The sequence below is a fragment of the Hippocampus comes genome, unplaced genomic scaffold, assembly GCF_001891065.2.
Source record: "Hippocampus comes isolate QL1 unplaced genomic scaffold, H_comes_QL1_v1.1 scaffold67, whole genome shotgun sequence".
Lineage (NCBI taxonomy): Eukaryota > Metazoa > Chordata > Actinopteri > Syngnathiformes > Syngnathidae > Hippocampus > Hippocampus comes.
Window position 1 is genome coordinate 1,002,267 of NW_017805221.1, and position 15,130 is coordinate 1,017,396.

At 44.6% G+C, this 15,130-nt stretch overlaps 3 protein-coding genes across 6 annotated transcripts in view; all 3 read left to right on the top strand.

The window, feature by feature from the left end:
* Nucleotides 1-9,941, top strand: part of rpl18 (ribosomal protein L18) — a 13,702-nt gene extending 3,761 nt beyond the window's left edge. The window contains exons 1-7 of one of the 2 annotated variants that reach the window (XM_019868976.1): nt 5,731-5,853; nt 6,423-6,509; nt 7,084-7,191; nt 7,619-7,717; nt 8,052-8,175; nt 9,354-9,423; nt 9,807-9,941. In XM_019868976.1, coding sequence (XP_019724535.1) covers nt 5,851-5,853; nt 6,423-6,509; nt 7,084-7,191; nt 7,619-7,717; nt 8,052-8,175; nt 9,354-9,423; nt 9,807-9,882 — 567 coding nt within the window. In that variant the 5' untranslated portion in view covers nt 5,731-5,850 and the 3' untranslated portion in view covers nt 9,883-9,941. Of the gene's footprint in view, nt 1-5,730; nt 5,854-6,422; nt 6,510-7,083; nt 7,192-7,618; nt 7,718-8,051; nt 8,176-9,353; nt 9,424-9,806 lie in introns of those variants that run through there. The other variant, XM_019868975.1, reaches the window with a different exon arrangement.
* LOC109515299 (mpv17-like protein) lies at nt 2,922-5,371 on the top strand. Of its 2 annotated transcripts, XR_002168162.1 has the most exons (5): nt 2,922-3,475; nt 4,546-4,616; nt 4,686-4,715; nt 4,830-5,139; nt 5,285-5,371. XR_002168162.1 is itself a non-coding variant. In XM_019868977.1 (4 exons), the coding sequence occupies exons 1-4, from the start codon at nt 3,163-3,165 to the stop codon at nt 4,944-4,946; spliced, it is 531 nt and encodes a 176-aa protein (XP_019724536.1). In that variant the 5' UTR covers nt 2,922-3,162; the 3' UTR covers nt 4,947-5,277. The 2 variants fall into 2 exon arrangements, 1 of the variants encoding a protein (XP_019724536.1); XM_019868977.1 differs by lacking the exon at nt 5,285-5,371 and having other exon boundaries at nt 4,830-5,277.
* Nucleotides 9,942-10,037: 96 nt separating the features above from the next.
* The window catches only part of sphk2 (sphingosine kinase 2), a 22,092-nt gene continuing 16,999 nt past the window's right edge, over nt 10,038-15,130 (top strand). The window contains exons 1-2 of one of the 2 annotated variants that reach the window (XM_019868956.1): nt 10,038-10,305; nt 13,504-14,804. In XM_019868956.1, coding sequence (XP_019724515.1) covers nt 14,318-14,804 — 487 coding nt within the window. In that variant the 5' untranslated portion in view covers nt 10,038-10,305; nt 13,504-14,317. Of the gene's footprint in view, nt 10,350-13,503; nt 14,805-15,130 lie in introns of both variants that reach the window. The other variant, XM_019868957.1, reaches the window with a different exon arrangement.

Consider the following 15,130-nt stretch of genomic DNA (forward strand, 5'->3'; position numbering starts at 1 on the left):
TGGGGGGGGGGTTGTAATTTTAAATCGTTACAAAGGTTTTTTTTATGAATTTATATCATTCATAATGTGATTGCATGAAATCCGGATGTTTTAGTCAGAATTATACCCAAATATAATACGCACAAAATCCGTTAAGTAAAAACAAAAAACCCAGCAATGAGCACTTAAGTAAACTGAGACTGACAAAAGCAACAGCACATAAAATGTACTGAAAACCAACCAATGAAAATCAGGTATTGTGTTATTTTTGTGGTCCACAAGAAATAGCTTCAAAAAATAATAGTATTATAGTAGGGTCAGTAGTAGCATTAGCATCAGAATATTTTAGTTGTAAATATATTAGCTGGTGTGTTTGTCCTTTATCACGTTGAATGACCCTTTCTGACACGAGGCAGCACGTTTCACTTTTGCCTGGGGGCACTTGAGATTTCTTTGCCGTTTCAAGACACCCAGTGCAGGGTGAAGCAAAGCAGCCCCAGAACTTCACTCTGCCTGCTATTGTGGCTTGTCGATATGCATCTCAGAGCCACCCTTTAGTTTTTTTAATCATCTGCTCATTTCCATTCATCCCCATCAAAAGTTTCCAACAATGAAAATTCCCAAATTTTGCAACCCCAAATTAGAGGAACGAGTTAAAAATCCAAACCTGTCCTTTCCTTCTTGTCTTCTTCCTCCAAACAAGCGACGAGGTGGAAGCCGTCCGTCACTGTGAGAGCATGTGTGTGTTTTCTGAACCCAAGTCAAGTGACATCTGCGCAAATGATGCCCTTCCTTTTTCTTTGACCACCCCACACCTCGCTCCCCAGCATTCAGAATCGAATCCCACTTGCTCAGAGCCCTACACCAAAAACAGGCAATTATCGGAGGAGTCAAACCATGGACACGCATCCACCATTGTGTGACGCACAAAAGGCCGCTTGCCGGCAAAACCGCTGCGCACTTCTTAATTGAACCGCTTAAATCGTCATGCTCATTAGCGCATTCTCAGAGGGAAGAGCCTACGTGGTTGCTAGTGCCTTTAATTGACCCGTATCAGACGTGCAAGCACCTTCCAAGGCGGGGACATTTTGGACAAAGGGGACGGACAATGAAGGGCAATTACTCGATTGGAAGAAAACTGGCTTGCGCGGAGGGGACAGAGGTGGCGAAAGCACTCCCGCTCCAAAGTGGAAGAGAAGTAGAAGTACATGTTTGTGTCAAAAGAACTGCGACCATAACAACAGTGAAGCATGGTGGCAGCGGCATCATGTGTTTGAGTGAGCTAAAGTCAAGTGTTGAACTCAGTGGCAGCACAAAGTCCTCATGCTTTTGCTCAGGGATGGCGCTACGCTCGGGCTAACTGGGGCGATAGCCTGATCAGATATCTGTGTAGCCCCAGTGAAGCCTCTCCAACATGATATTTAAAATACATCAATCAATTATTTTTTCAGTCAATCCCCTCTCTAGCACTAGGAGAGAAAAAAAATCCTGGAGCCTTCACTGCTTCTGCTGGAAAGCAAAAAAGAAAAAGTCACCAAAAGCCTACTAGAACAGCTGAACTTTATTTGGGGTGAATTAAAATGGTGGCAGGTGTGTGTTGATTCTAATTTAACGTGTTTGAATGTGACTGGTCAATTCTCAACATAGTCCCATCCTCGGTTATAAGAGGGTGTGTACACTTATGTAACCACATTATCTTGTTTGTTTTTTGACTAAAAACGCAAATAAACACCGCAACATTTCGACAGCTTTGCACAGGGGTCACATTCATGGTGGAAAAAGTTTCCTTGGTCGAATTTTTTCATCCCTAAACCTGTCTACATACTTTTTAGATCCGCTTGGTTGAAAAAGTAATGAGCCCATTTTAACTGAGTAGACAGTGGAGATATCTGTATTCAAAAGTCGGGAGGAAAAGTAATGTTCACAGACAACAAGGGGTTAAAAAAAATCCTGGAGCCTTCACTGCTTCTGCTGGAAAGCAAAAAAGAAAAAGTCACCAAAAGCCTACTAGAACAGCTGAACTTTATTTGGGGTGAATTAAAATGGTGGCAGGTGTGTGTTGATTCTAATTTAACGTGTTTGAATGTGACTGGTCAATTCTCAACATAGTCCCATCCTCGGTTATAAGAGGGTGTGTACACTTATGTAACCACATTATCTTGTTTGTTTTTTGACTAAAAACGCAAATAAACACCGCAACATTTCGACAGCTTTGCACAGGGGTCACATTCATGGTGGAAAAAGTTTCCTTGGTCGAATTTTTTCATCCCTAAACCTGTCTACGTACTTTTTAGATCCGCTTGGTTGAAAAAGTAATGAGCCCATTTTAACTGAGTAGACAGTGGAGATATCTGTATTCAAAAGTCGGGAGGAAAAGTAATGTTAAAAACAAATCAATAAATGACCCATTTGTGAATATTTTCTTTCCAATATCGTCCATGCAGCCCCACTTGTCTCAACTCTCTGTTGTAACATACTGTTGTATGTTAGTTGCTCCATGTACAGCACTTTGTGTGCAGCGATGGCTGTTTGAAAATGCTTTCGAGTTGAGTTGAGTTGAGAACTCTCAATGACTGTACTCGGGCACCCCTGCACGACATGTTCTGCATGTATGGGCGAGTCCATTTTATGGGCAGTATGGAGAAAATGACACCGCACGTCGAACTTCCTCCCGACTTCTCGTGCTTTACTGTTTTGAAGGTCTATTTTGAGCGTCACACATGAGCTCGCGAGAGGCAGCTCCATTTCTGTCTTCAGCTCTTACACGGTGGCAAGAGTTCTCTTTCTGCTAAGTCACTCAAGCGCTTCAGAATGAATTTAAAAGCACAGAATGTGTGTACTTTGACTCACAGCAAACTTTGTAACTGTCATGAACTTTAAGTAGCTTGCGTTACTCTTTTTTTTTTTTAATCAGATCATTGTAGCAAGCTGACATGTTATCGCGGGGGGAATGGTTGAACTTTGACCCAGTGAGAAGGGCCTCCGAGATTGATTTCAGCTCCTCCTCGTCCAACAGAGTCGTGGGAAGGAGTCTCTCTGGGCCGAGGAAGTTGGCAGAGGAACCACGTTGGGAACTTAAGACAGCAAGGATTGTAGAATTTCAACCTCCTCAGTTCAGAATTATTTTCAAATCTGGGCTTTCATTCCAATCAGTCCCCTCTCACTGTTTGTAAGCTTTCGAACATGAACAGGGCCCAGGCTGCATTCAGGGCCCACCCGTACATCAGCAACGTGGTCGGCTACACGGCGCTGTTCTCCTGCGCCGACCTCTTCCAGCAGCGCGTGTTACGCCGCCAAGACAGCTCCGCCGGCGTGGACTGGCACCAGACAGCCCGCGTGGCCACCGTGGGCTTCTGTTTCCACGCCAACTTTAACTACCAGTGGCTGCGCTGGCTGGAAAGGATGCTGCCTGGGGGCGGGGTTAAGGCGGTGACGGGCAAGGTGGTGGTGGATCAGCTGGTGGCCGCCCCGCTCACCATCAGTGCCTTTTATATTGGTGAGTTGCCGATTGAAATCATCTTATTTTGTTCAGTTCAAACGGTAACTCTGGTAAGCGATAACAGTGATTTTTTTCCACGTGTATTTAGGTTATTCTGCCTCCTGCTGTTACATTTGAGAATTGCATTGAGTGGCAGCAAGTGGTTCACGTCGATGTCGACGGAGTTACGTCTTTTTGAGAAAAGACACGAAAGCGTGAGGTGCATACGGAAAGAGCTTCGATTTCTTTTCATTACTCCTGTGTCATTGTCTATTTTTGTCAAGTGTTCATCAGCGATGGACGCCTGGGTGGACAATAAAGGCTGGATGGACTCGTCAAGTCTTTCTAAACTAAGAAGAAAACCTTCAGGAGTAGTTCCAGTTCCAGTACACTGACTACTTCACTGATTTCTGCTCTTCTTTTGGAACGTCACCCCCGCGATAATGGAGGGAGGGTTCCCTGTACAGGACTTGACATGGAGTGGGTCAAACTTGCTTCAGTAAACTGCAGTAATACTGGTTATTCTTCGCAGAGGACAAAGCCAGGATTTCCTTTACTTGAGCCTTTTTATTCATTGGCCAGTTTGATTGTTATGGTTACGCCCAATGAATTCTGCCTCGCAACAGCATCGTGGTGACCTGGGGAAAAAAATCCAGAGGGATTTACACTGCTGCAACTGTTGGATTTTTTAAAAATGTCATTCGTCAGGAATTATCAGTGACTTTATTCTGCGTTCAGTATTTTACAACATTACTGCTGGAAAGCAATCATGCACAACAAGTCACAATTGCATAAAATAAGGTCTTTTAAGTTTGTATATTGCATTGTGCTTTAAATAGCTGTGTCCTGATTCATAGTATTTGATATCATGGGATCTCGAACAATGGTCGTCTGGCAATGTTGTCTTAGATCCACCACCGGTCATCCGAACAATTTGTCAATCATGTGTTGGTTCTTCCTGCGATTGGCTGGCAACCGGTTCAGGGTGTCCCCCGCCGACTGCCCGAAGACAGCTGGGACCTCCAGCACCCGGAAAATGATGGAACAGAAAATGGATGGATGAATGTGTTGGTTCTTCCTTCTTTCAGGTTTGAGTTTCCTCGAAAACAAAGATAATCTTTTTCAAGATTGGAAAGAAAAATTCTGGACGTCTTACAAGGTACACATTTCAATTTTGGTGGTAATTGTAGAGTGCTCTAAAATCAATGTTCTTGATGTCTTTCTTCAGACTGGTGTGGTGTTCTGGTCGACAATGCAGGTGAGATCTAATTGGTTGCTCACCTACTGTCAAAGTTAGATTTAAAGCTTCAGCTTTAACTTTAGTTACTTCCCCCACTCCCCACCATCATCATGATCATCATCATCATCCCAGGCTGTGAACTTTTCCCTGGTCCCCCCCATGGCTCGGACGGTGTTCCTTGGGGGAGTCGCCCTCGTGTTCACCATTTTCCTGTGTCACCTCCGACAGCAGGACCACAAACTGGAATGAATTTTCGCCAACTTTTGTACTCAATGGCCATCTACTGCACTGTTGTTATTTTTTTTCTTCAAGATTTTAAAAGCGTGTCGAGTTCAATTTCAGACCATTCTAATCAGAATTCTAATGAGATTGTCACGTGTGATTAAAGCCCCATTTTAAATGTCATATGGGTTGTTTACCTTTGATGATTTCTTCTATTTTTGTCTTCAATAAGTGACCTTATGCAAATGAGCATTACGTGTGTAATACTGTATTACAATATTATTTGTATTAACACAAAAATAATTACTATAAAGAGTGTGGCTCTTGATCTGCTCAATGTGTAAAAAAAAAAAAAAAGCTATGAGTTGGTGCTGCACAGATGAATTTGAGAGTGTAATATCAGAGGCTGTTGTAAACGATAAGTGTTTCTTATAAAAGCTACAAATGTTGCTACATAATTTGTTTGTGTCTTTTTATGACATTCAACGAAATTAATCGACAATACAATGCAATACATCTTTGTTTATAGAGCGCTTTCACAACACGCTCTGCAGCTGTAAAGGGGAAAACCACGGAATAAATGCATCTTTGTTGTATTGTCATAGCACGGCAGAATTGTAAATAGTTAATCATATTTTGTGTTTGGGTTTTCAAGAAAAAGTAGGTTGATCATGTTTCTTTACTGACAGATAGTTACGCATACTCAGATTAAAATATCGTAACAATTCTTTTTTAAATGGCATATACTGTAAATAGATGCTTTGATTTATCCTGTCGCTAGAGGCGCCGTTCAAAATTCCACCCAGTTTTTGCACGTGGATGCCTACCGGAAATAGTGCTTGTCTTTAACCAATCAGAGACGCGAGATTTCCGTGCACTGTTTATCGCGAGACCGACGCTCTTCCTTTTCCCTTTTCCCTTCGAGTCCAAGATGGTAGGTGCCACTAGTTTAATTTTCATGATACGCCAGTTTGACTATCCACCGTCATCCTCCTAATTGTCACCGCGCAACATCTTCAATGTGACATTTACCGATTGTGGGAACAGTTTACATTGCGATGCAACCGCTATTTAGTGGTATATGTCCTTCCTAATCACATTAGCTTCGTCTCTTCTTGCCCACAGCTAGCCAGACTAAATCCTTGACGGCGCACACAACACACCTTGAAAAGAGGCTCTCGATGTAAAACAACAAGGTCCAAGCTGAAGATACGAATGTGTCATGCGGTGGTGATGGTGGTGCTACACCCCTCATCTTTGCGTTGGCCAACTAATTAGCCGCGAGCGCTTGAAAGTCAGCGTGTACACCGACCTGTTCAAATATCGCGATGCGCCTCGTGTAGTTCCTTTCAATTGCATGTTAAACGCGAAAAAACAAAAAGTCTTGTATTCGTGGGTGGAAAAAGCCCTGGTCCCAGTTTGTACCAAGCGCCTACTAGTTCAAGTCGAGGTAATGAATGAAGGTGATCTTGTTCATTTATGTGTGTTTCGTGATTCCAAAAGGGAGTTGACATCAGACATAACAAGGACCGTAAGGTGCACAGGAAGGAGCCAAAGAGCCAGGATATCTACCTGAGGCTCCTGGTCAAGGTAAGTGCATCACACACAGATGTACACTGAACCTCTGTTGATCGCCGGGGAGATGTTTCTGACCCAACTTTCGATTGATGACAATCGGTCATGTCAGACCATATGATGAACACCCCCCCCCTCACTCCCGTAAGCGATAATTACATTTTAAAATACTGCATATTTCAATTGTATTTCTCAGTGCTTGTTCTCACTCTTACTGTTAACAATCTCTGATGATTTTAAAACCTCACTTTGAGGTATCGAAAATGTGTTCATTTTTGCACAGTTATCCAAATCAGATGCAAGAAGTATTTTCTTCAAGCTGTTTTTACCCCACAGTTGAAGTTTAGTGTAAAACTTGACACAGAAACACAAGATAGAAACAAAGATTGCATGTTTAAACCTTTAAGTGTCAAAGTAAACCATACAGTTTTGTCCAACGAAGGTTCATGAACTTCATGTGGGGCGCCATTGATGGGCTAATGGAAATTCTAACCCTTCAAATAATACATCACTACTAGAACGGATACGGAGCACCAACATGTTCGGAATGGAACACAATAACATGTCCTCAACATGGTTTGCCTTGTAGCTGTACAGGTTCCTGGCCCGTCGCTCCAATGCGCCCTTCAACAAGGTTGTCCTGAAGAGGCTCTTCATGAGCAGGACCAACAGGCCTCCCATCTCCATTTCCCGCCTGGTCAGTCTTCCCAACCTCACACTCCTCATGATGAAAAGACCAAGTCCGAAATGTTTAATTCATTCAAATTCTTGTATCGTAACCTTGTGTACGAGTTAAAAAAAAAAAAACAGGCCTACTGGGGCTTCACTGAAAACAAAGAGAAGTTCCTTCATGCGGGCCGAAACCTCATAAGTCACAGTTTGGTAAATTTTGACTGCAGCAGGAGCAAAAGATGCCCATACTTGCCTGGATGGATAGATGGCTCCGTTTCATAAAACAAAATCACCGAGCACCATGGATGTGTTGAGCTTGAATCCTCTCGCGGCCGCTCAATTCTCACGGTCCTCAGCGTAGCAGATAGCTCGCCGTTTAAACACATACACACACACACACAGAGTTGTTACGGATTGCCGAGTCAAAGATGTCGATTTGTGTCTCGTTCCAGATCAGGAAGATGAACATGGCCGGCCGCGAAAACAAAATCGCCGTCGTCGTGGGAACAATCACCGATGATGTCAGGATCCAGAAAGTGCCCAAGCTCAAGGTCAGCAGCCACTTCGCATTTCCACGACTTTGTGTGGGCGCGACTCCTTCTGTGCCTGAGTGTGACACTTCCAGTCTGTGTGTCTGCCGATGACACTGGAAGCGCTGTGCCATTGCGAGGCTTGCAACGGGATGTTCTGAGTGGGAAATGGACATTGAGTTTACAGTGTCATCAGCCGGCTGCAGCACGCACAGACTGGAAGAGTTACAGAAAGGTGGAGAACTTGAATATTTTTTTTCTTTTTTCCCTGGATCCAATTCCTGAATGCCGAATAGCTCTGACTTTTTGGGAGTGTCCACGCTTGTGTCTCTGACTGTGACGTCGCTCTCTCAAGGTGTGCGCTCTGAGGGTGACTGACGGTGCTCGTCGCAGGATCCTGCAGGCCGGAGGCCAAGTAATGACTTTTGACCAGCTGGCTATGGCGACACCCAAAGGACATGGCACAGTGCTGCTGTCTGGTAAGGACAATGCCGCGCATTTTTCAGTGCTCGGGAAAGGTCATGATTTAGGCTGCGCTCGCGACGCACCGCGTTTACAGTGAATGCGTCGCACGGCTGAAACTCAAAGCAGCATCGTAATGAACAATGCAATTTTCAAATCCCGAAGATTGCGATTTGAAAACAAAAACAAGCTGCTTCGTTTCAGTCGTTCAGTGGGTTTATATTTTTTCTGGAAACATTTTTATTGCTCGTTTCAAGATAAGCTGAATGTCTTAAGTGGCGTAGTCCACATATTGACATTTATGTTTCATGAAGAGTGGAAATGTAAGCCACGGCTTTGCTTGCTCTATTGTTGTCATCGGATTTATAACTTCTAGGCTTGTTTTCGCTCTGCCTGTTTTGTACAATTGTGACATTGTCCCCGTGAATGCAAATCAAAAGTGTTTACAAAGATAACAGCTCCAATTGAAGTAGATGAACTCTTTCATCTTGATTAATTAATGGTTCTTTTACCATTCATTTGAGCGTAACTTTCACCCAATAGACCAAAACATTTATGTGTCATAAATCTGAGATTCTCTATTGTAATACAGATGAAGTTATTGCTTGTGTATGTTAAAAAAAATACATGGGAAGAGGACCTGGAAAAAAAGGTCGCATACGAAATCACAATATTGAGGGGGCAAAAAATGGTATCCTTCAAAATCATACTTTATACACACTCAGCGTCTCGTGACTTCTTGGCTGATTCTGAGAAGCTGCACCTATTGTGGTACTGCACTTGGTTGACCGAGGCAGTCCTGCTGTGTTGTATAAATTGTCAGTGTGCAGATGTCAAACATGTGGAAAGTGTGCGCTCGCACTCCCTTTGTGGTGGTCAAGACGCGAGCCGCTGTCGTCCGATCTCCAGGGATGGATGTTCTTTCCGATGAAACTTTAATCCGCAGCCACTTGCTACCGCGAATGCGTGTTGTTGGTCCTGAGCCAAAAATTACAAGAGAAAAGACTGCTTGAATTGATTTTAGGCTTCACAAGCTCGTGGGTCACTTAAGTCAACGTCATCAATGTGCCCGAACCCCAAAATTCTGAGAACCTTTGGGAACCTCCACAGCCGCATGTTGATAATTTTTGTAGACGATGGCAAACGAGATAATAAAACCACACCTGAAGGCCATGAAAATGTTTTTCTTTTTCAGGTCCCCGTAAGGGCAGAGAGGTCTACAGGCACTTTGGAAAAGCTCCTGGAACTCCTCACAGCCACACCAAGTATGTGCATTTCTGATGATCTTAAAGCCGTCATTATTCTGAGCAAGTGTTCCTCAAAAACAGCTTTGTATCCCCCAAAATCTACATTTAAATTGATTGTAAGCCACTCCAATATTTTGCACAATATGAAGACTGCATTTAAATAATGTCGTGCACATTTCATAAATGTGTACCAAAATGTGTTTTTTAACCGTTCTTTTATAGATGACATTCAAATATATTTCACATCAGTTAAATACAACGGAACTGTCATGCAATAAAATGTTCGCACGCCACCCGCGGTGGCCAAATGACACTTTTGAGAATCCCTGGTTGAAATTGTTTCAAGACCAAGCTGACCTCATTGGCTTTGTTGCTATCGTCACTTTCTTTTTCTTTTCCAGGCCCTACGTTCGATCCAAGGGCAGGAAGTTCGAGAGAGCTCGCGGTCGCAGAGCCAGCCGCGGCTACAAGAATTAAAGTCTCGCTTTGTTGACCGTGCTTTCGGTTTCAAATAAAAAGACTGGCTGTACAAAACACTTCCTCTTTTGTGTTCTTTCCTGCCCCTTATATGGTGCCACTGCCACAAACTTTGTGTGTGCAAATTCTTGTAACATGACCTTCAACAACGATACATTCCTTTGAGCAGCTTCGGCTGAAAGCGCGAGGGCAAGTCATGGCTCTGCGTGGAAATGATTGGCTGCCCAGGCATTTGATGGAGGCGTTCGGGTCCAAACAGGAAGTGCGCGATGGTCCGTCACTGATTGGAGAATGTCGAGGGTGTCGCGATGTTTTCCATCTCGCCATTGGGTTTCCTTTGCGCCGCTCAACGCAGCAGCAACAACAGCAGCAGCACACCGCTTGGCATAGAAACGAACCGCTGTCCACGGCAGACAAGATGAGGTACGGCGCCGTCTTCTTCCATTTCGATCATAGCGGACTGCTTGGTAATCTCGCCTTGTTATACCTTTGCTCGGGAGTCCAAACCTAACCTCGCTAGCTGACGTTTTAGCCGACTTCCATGCGACTGTCAACGTAGCTCGTCGTGAACCTACAAAAAAGGAGCTTTGAATGCCTTCCGAATATATCCTAGGGCTCTTTTAATTATCTATCACTTTGACACCGAATCACTTGACGCTTTACGTTTCAAGACAAGAAGCAGCCAGTTAGCTTCCAGTTGTCGCATCGGTACTTTAGCACTCTTGGCTAACGTCAAAACAAAGTCGCCAGAAATTGCGATGTCATATCCCAGGACAAATTACAACGCATAGCGTGTGGTTTAGTTGCTCGGACTTTGAAATGAATCTCTATCGGGATACCAAGCGCCGAGTAGCCTGTCTGGCTAACATCCGCGCAACACCGGTTAAAGTTCAAACATGAAGCACACTTAGTTTTCAGTTTGACGCTAAAATTGCCGCCCCCCAAAATGAGTGCATTTTTACGGAATCATCAATTGTCAAAGGAAAAAATATGGTTCACAGAGGAGGTGGTGTTGCGTGATTAATGCGTTTTTTCATTAATTCGAATTTATCACTGGGGCGGGGGGGGTACAGTCTTAAGTCAAACCCAGTACAATCACTCACTGAATCAATCAATCTATCAATCAAAGCCTTTGACCGGAACACAAAACCATGGAGTCCGGTGTGACTCTTCATGGGTGATCTGGCCAAGAAGACAGAGCACAAATAACGGCATAATCACGGTACGATGAATACATAAAAGACAGTAGACATAAAGGCACTCGTCCCAAAGAGGATAAAAGAACAACAGTACGGTGTCAAACAGAAAACTGTCACTCGGCTACCACCCGCCCAGAATTCAAACATAAAACTGCGATATTTGGCCATCCACCCAGAATGTAGCGCAGCAAGTACAGAGCAAATGTATATATTGCAAACACAGCAAAACAACTGCAGTCGAGCCTATTGTAACACCCTGAGGAAGATTACAGTACATGATTTGCATTTCATCAGGGCCCAGAAGATGCCCATGCCCACTAAAAATGTTTTGTTTACGACAAGATTATGAAAGGTAATCAGTCCATTTTATCATACATGACCATAGACATAGAGCCCATTTTTATGGAGCAAAAGCACCGATTGATCAACAATTTTAACATGAGGTTTGTGCTTCCAAGCCAAAAATATTTTGCTGGGGCCATCTTGCTTCACCTGTGCACGCTCCGAATGTGAGAAAGGACAAGAGAGGTGGAGGCAGTTCAGCATGAGTCTCGGACACCAGATGTATAAATTGAGCAAGGCAGTTTGATGAATGTTATTGTTGAGCGACTAACAATATGATGCAGTCAGGGGTCAAAAGTGAGAGCTTGCCCTCACATGCCCAAAATACCCCCCACAAGTCAGTCCACAGCAACTTCATTGTGTCGGATTCCAAATTAGCTCATTGCTTGTATTCTTATTTGACGGGTCCACGCCCTGCTTCAAGGACCAAAGGTGCAACAATGGCCGCCCGGCTGCTCCTTTTGGAACGCGAGCCTTATCAAAACAGGACATCGGCCAGGCATTGATTCTGTCTGCGCGCCGCAGCTTGCATAATGTTTCCTGACTGTCGTAAAAGTTGAAAGTAAGAGATGACCACCTCCAATAGTTGAGCAATGATCGCGCCAAGCGTTGTACTTTGACATATCAAAGCAGCTTTGAACTGTCATATTCTCCGGCGCATTTGTACGCTACGATGAAAGGTCTTCTCTCAGTGCATCGAGACTTTTTTTTTTTTTACGTTCATGATATTGGCCTGAATTCAAAGAAAGCTGAGTCATTTCTCAGTGCTCAGTTTGTTTGCTTGTCATTTAGCCAGCCAACAAACATTGCGTACATTTACCCCCCCCCCAAAAAAAAATACATAAATAAATTAAATACACTGATGGAGGCCTAGCACTCGCATCAAACTGCTTATTGTCGCACCCAGTTGAAGTTTACCGTCAAAGTAGTGCCTCAGGAAAGTTTGTGAGCTTAATGCTAACACACAATGCATATATATATATATATATACACACACACACACATTGTAGGTATGTGTGTGTCTACGTACACAGGGTCCGACATTCACGGTGGCTTGATGGCCCTAGGTCACTATGTGGCCAGCTGAAGTTCTCTGACAGTTTTAAAATAAATGCAATAAAAACAACACATTCTTTCTTTATATTTATTATTCAATATTTTCAGTTTTATCCACTTAAAACGATCAATCGTCATTGATTGTATCCTTCCTGTGGAATGGATTACACAAGATAGAAAGCCCAAAGGGGGAAAAAAAAAAAATCTGTACATTGCGACATTGACAGCCAGCTACCCTAACTACAGTAGTAGTATTTGCTTTTTAATAAAGAAGAGTATGTATTTTGTTTTTGCCTAGCGGCCACCTCGATCATTAAAACTTAACATATTATATCGTGAGTATAAGGGTCAGCGCTGGTTCTGGCAGGGCCACCGCAACATGATTGGGCCACCAGCCAAAAAGGCTTCATGACATCGCCTGCTTCATATCATTTTCAACATAAAAGAGCCCGTGAGAACTCGAGTGGACCTTCTGCATTTTGAAAGGGAAAAGACAAAAATGACTTCCTCAAATGTAATTGTAGAAATGAAGTCAAACGGCATCATATCCTTCGGATGGATGCTTGTCAAGCAAAGTCTGCAAGTCTCGGACTACTCGTGACCGGCGTCATTGCGGGCAGATGCGGTTCGTTGTCTCGAAAGCTTTTGGCCACGGTGCTTGTTGTGTGTCAGCAAGTTCCCGGTGATGATGATGACTTTGACTCACAATGTGGCTTAGCGAAAACAAAATGAGCGCGTCATGCAAGGTACCCGCCCACATCTTCCTCTTCTCACCGGTTTGTGTGAAGAAGACCCAAATTTTCTGGATGGTGTCAACATCATCGAGCTGGACTTTGATCGGCAGCGTCGCAAAACGGCTCATTTTACCCACACAAAATGGGAATTCCAAACAGATTGCCCTGTAAACCCTCCTCGATGGAAATGAAACTCAAAAATGGGAGTTGGGCTCCTCGGAAGCAAGCAAAATTGCCAAATATCGCAGTCGACTAGAAAACAACGCTGTCATTTGGTGTCTTTTATGCAGGCGGCCAGACGTCTGCGAGGGAAGGTGGCGCTTGGAATTTTTACCATGACGAAGAGCCACCTGGACCTGTCTGCCTGTTTTTCTTTTGCCTTGTGTGTGTTCCTTTTGGTTTGTTTGTTTTGGCCTCCTGTCCGCCTGTCTCTCTGCTGTTGCCGCCACCTAGATGGAGGACAGATTAAAAAAAAAAAAAAAAAGACGACGATACTCCTTGGCTATTATCATCTCGTCAAAATGAAGAACAATCCTGCACTTTTTCCTGTCCGTCCAGCACGAAACAGGCAGCCTCATCACAAACGCGTTTATTTAATGAGCTTTTTTTTTTAGCCTCCTTGTGGAGTCACGGTGTTGATTTTGCGTTTTTTTTTTTTTCTAATTTACTCATTTGATCAGTATTCTCAGTGGAACTTGATGCGTCTTTAATTATTTTAAAATGTCTATCTTATTGATGTTGTAGCTGCTAAGTCGCCTGAAGTTGTGATGTGTTGTTTTCGTTTTACCTCGTGGATCTGACCTGTTTGAAATGTGTTCAACAATGACCTGACCGAGACTGAACTGTGTAGATCCTTATCTCAGCGACACACTGGAAGCTTCCATTTTGTCACGATGACTCGGAAACTGTTGGCTTTCTACTCCAATGCAGACACCGAGAAGGACACATGGGAAGGAAATGTTTTTTCTTGTCAACGCAAGAACTGAAAGATCTTCTTTTTTTTGAATCATTTGAAGTTGGCCTTGCGGCTTTTTAAACATTTAAATTTGTAAACATTTTTTTTATTTGGCCTTGTTCAAACTGGTCCACCTCCGGCAAGCGAGGATGCGCTCCCCAGAACCGTCCTCCTTCCCCCCATCGGAAGCCCTCCTTCACGGCCAGTTTGCCGGCTGGGCCTCCGGCGGCAACAACCACTCCAGCAACAGCAGCAGTAGCAACAACAACGGCTGCCCCGACAGCCCCGGCGGCCCGGGCGGGCTCTCCCCGGCCGCCTCGCCCACACTGGCTCCGGCCTCCAACTACGCCCTGACCCTCACGCACGCGCACGTCCACGTCCAGCGCCTGTCGCCGCGTCCGGGCAAGGAGGCCCGTCTGCTGCTGCCCATGTCGGAGCTGGTGGGCTGCAGCTGCCCCCGTGCCCCCGCGCCCCCTCTCCTGGTGCTCTACTGGTACCCGCCGGGCAAACGACGTAAAGGGGTGTCGCGCCGCCGCCAGGTGAGGGCCTACCTGGCCGAGAGCAGAACCGAGGCAGAGCGATGGTCGGCCGCCGTGCAGTGTTTACTCCGGGGGGTGCCGGTCACGTCTGAAACGGGTGAGGATGCTCATCGCATGCGTGAGTAAGGTTGTTTTAGTCTGCGTATAAATGTTGCCAAAGCAACCAGAGTTTGTCGTTGCATTCGTCACATCTCGGATGCCTGCAACGCGCTTGACTTTGGAGTCGGCCAGTCCTCCACCGAGTTGGTGGCTGGAGTTCACTACAAACCTCTTTCCTCTTGCTTCCATTTTGATTCCGGCGTCATTTGTAAATGCTTGCTAAATATAGCTTCCTGTCATTGTGACCAAGACATGAAAGCATTTTTGAGGAAAAACGCCAACCGGGGGCTGTTGGGGGGGGGGGGGGGCAACGCCTGAAATGGC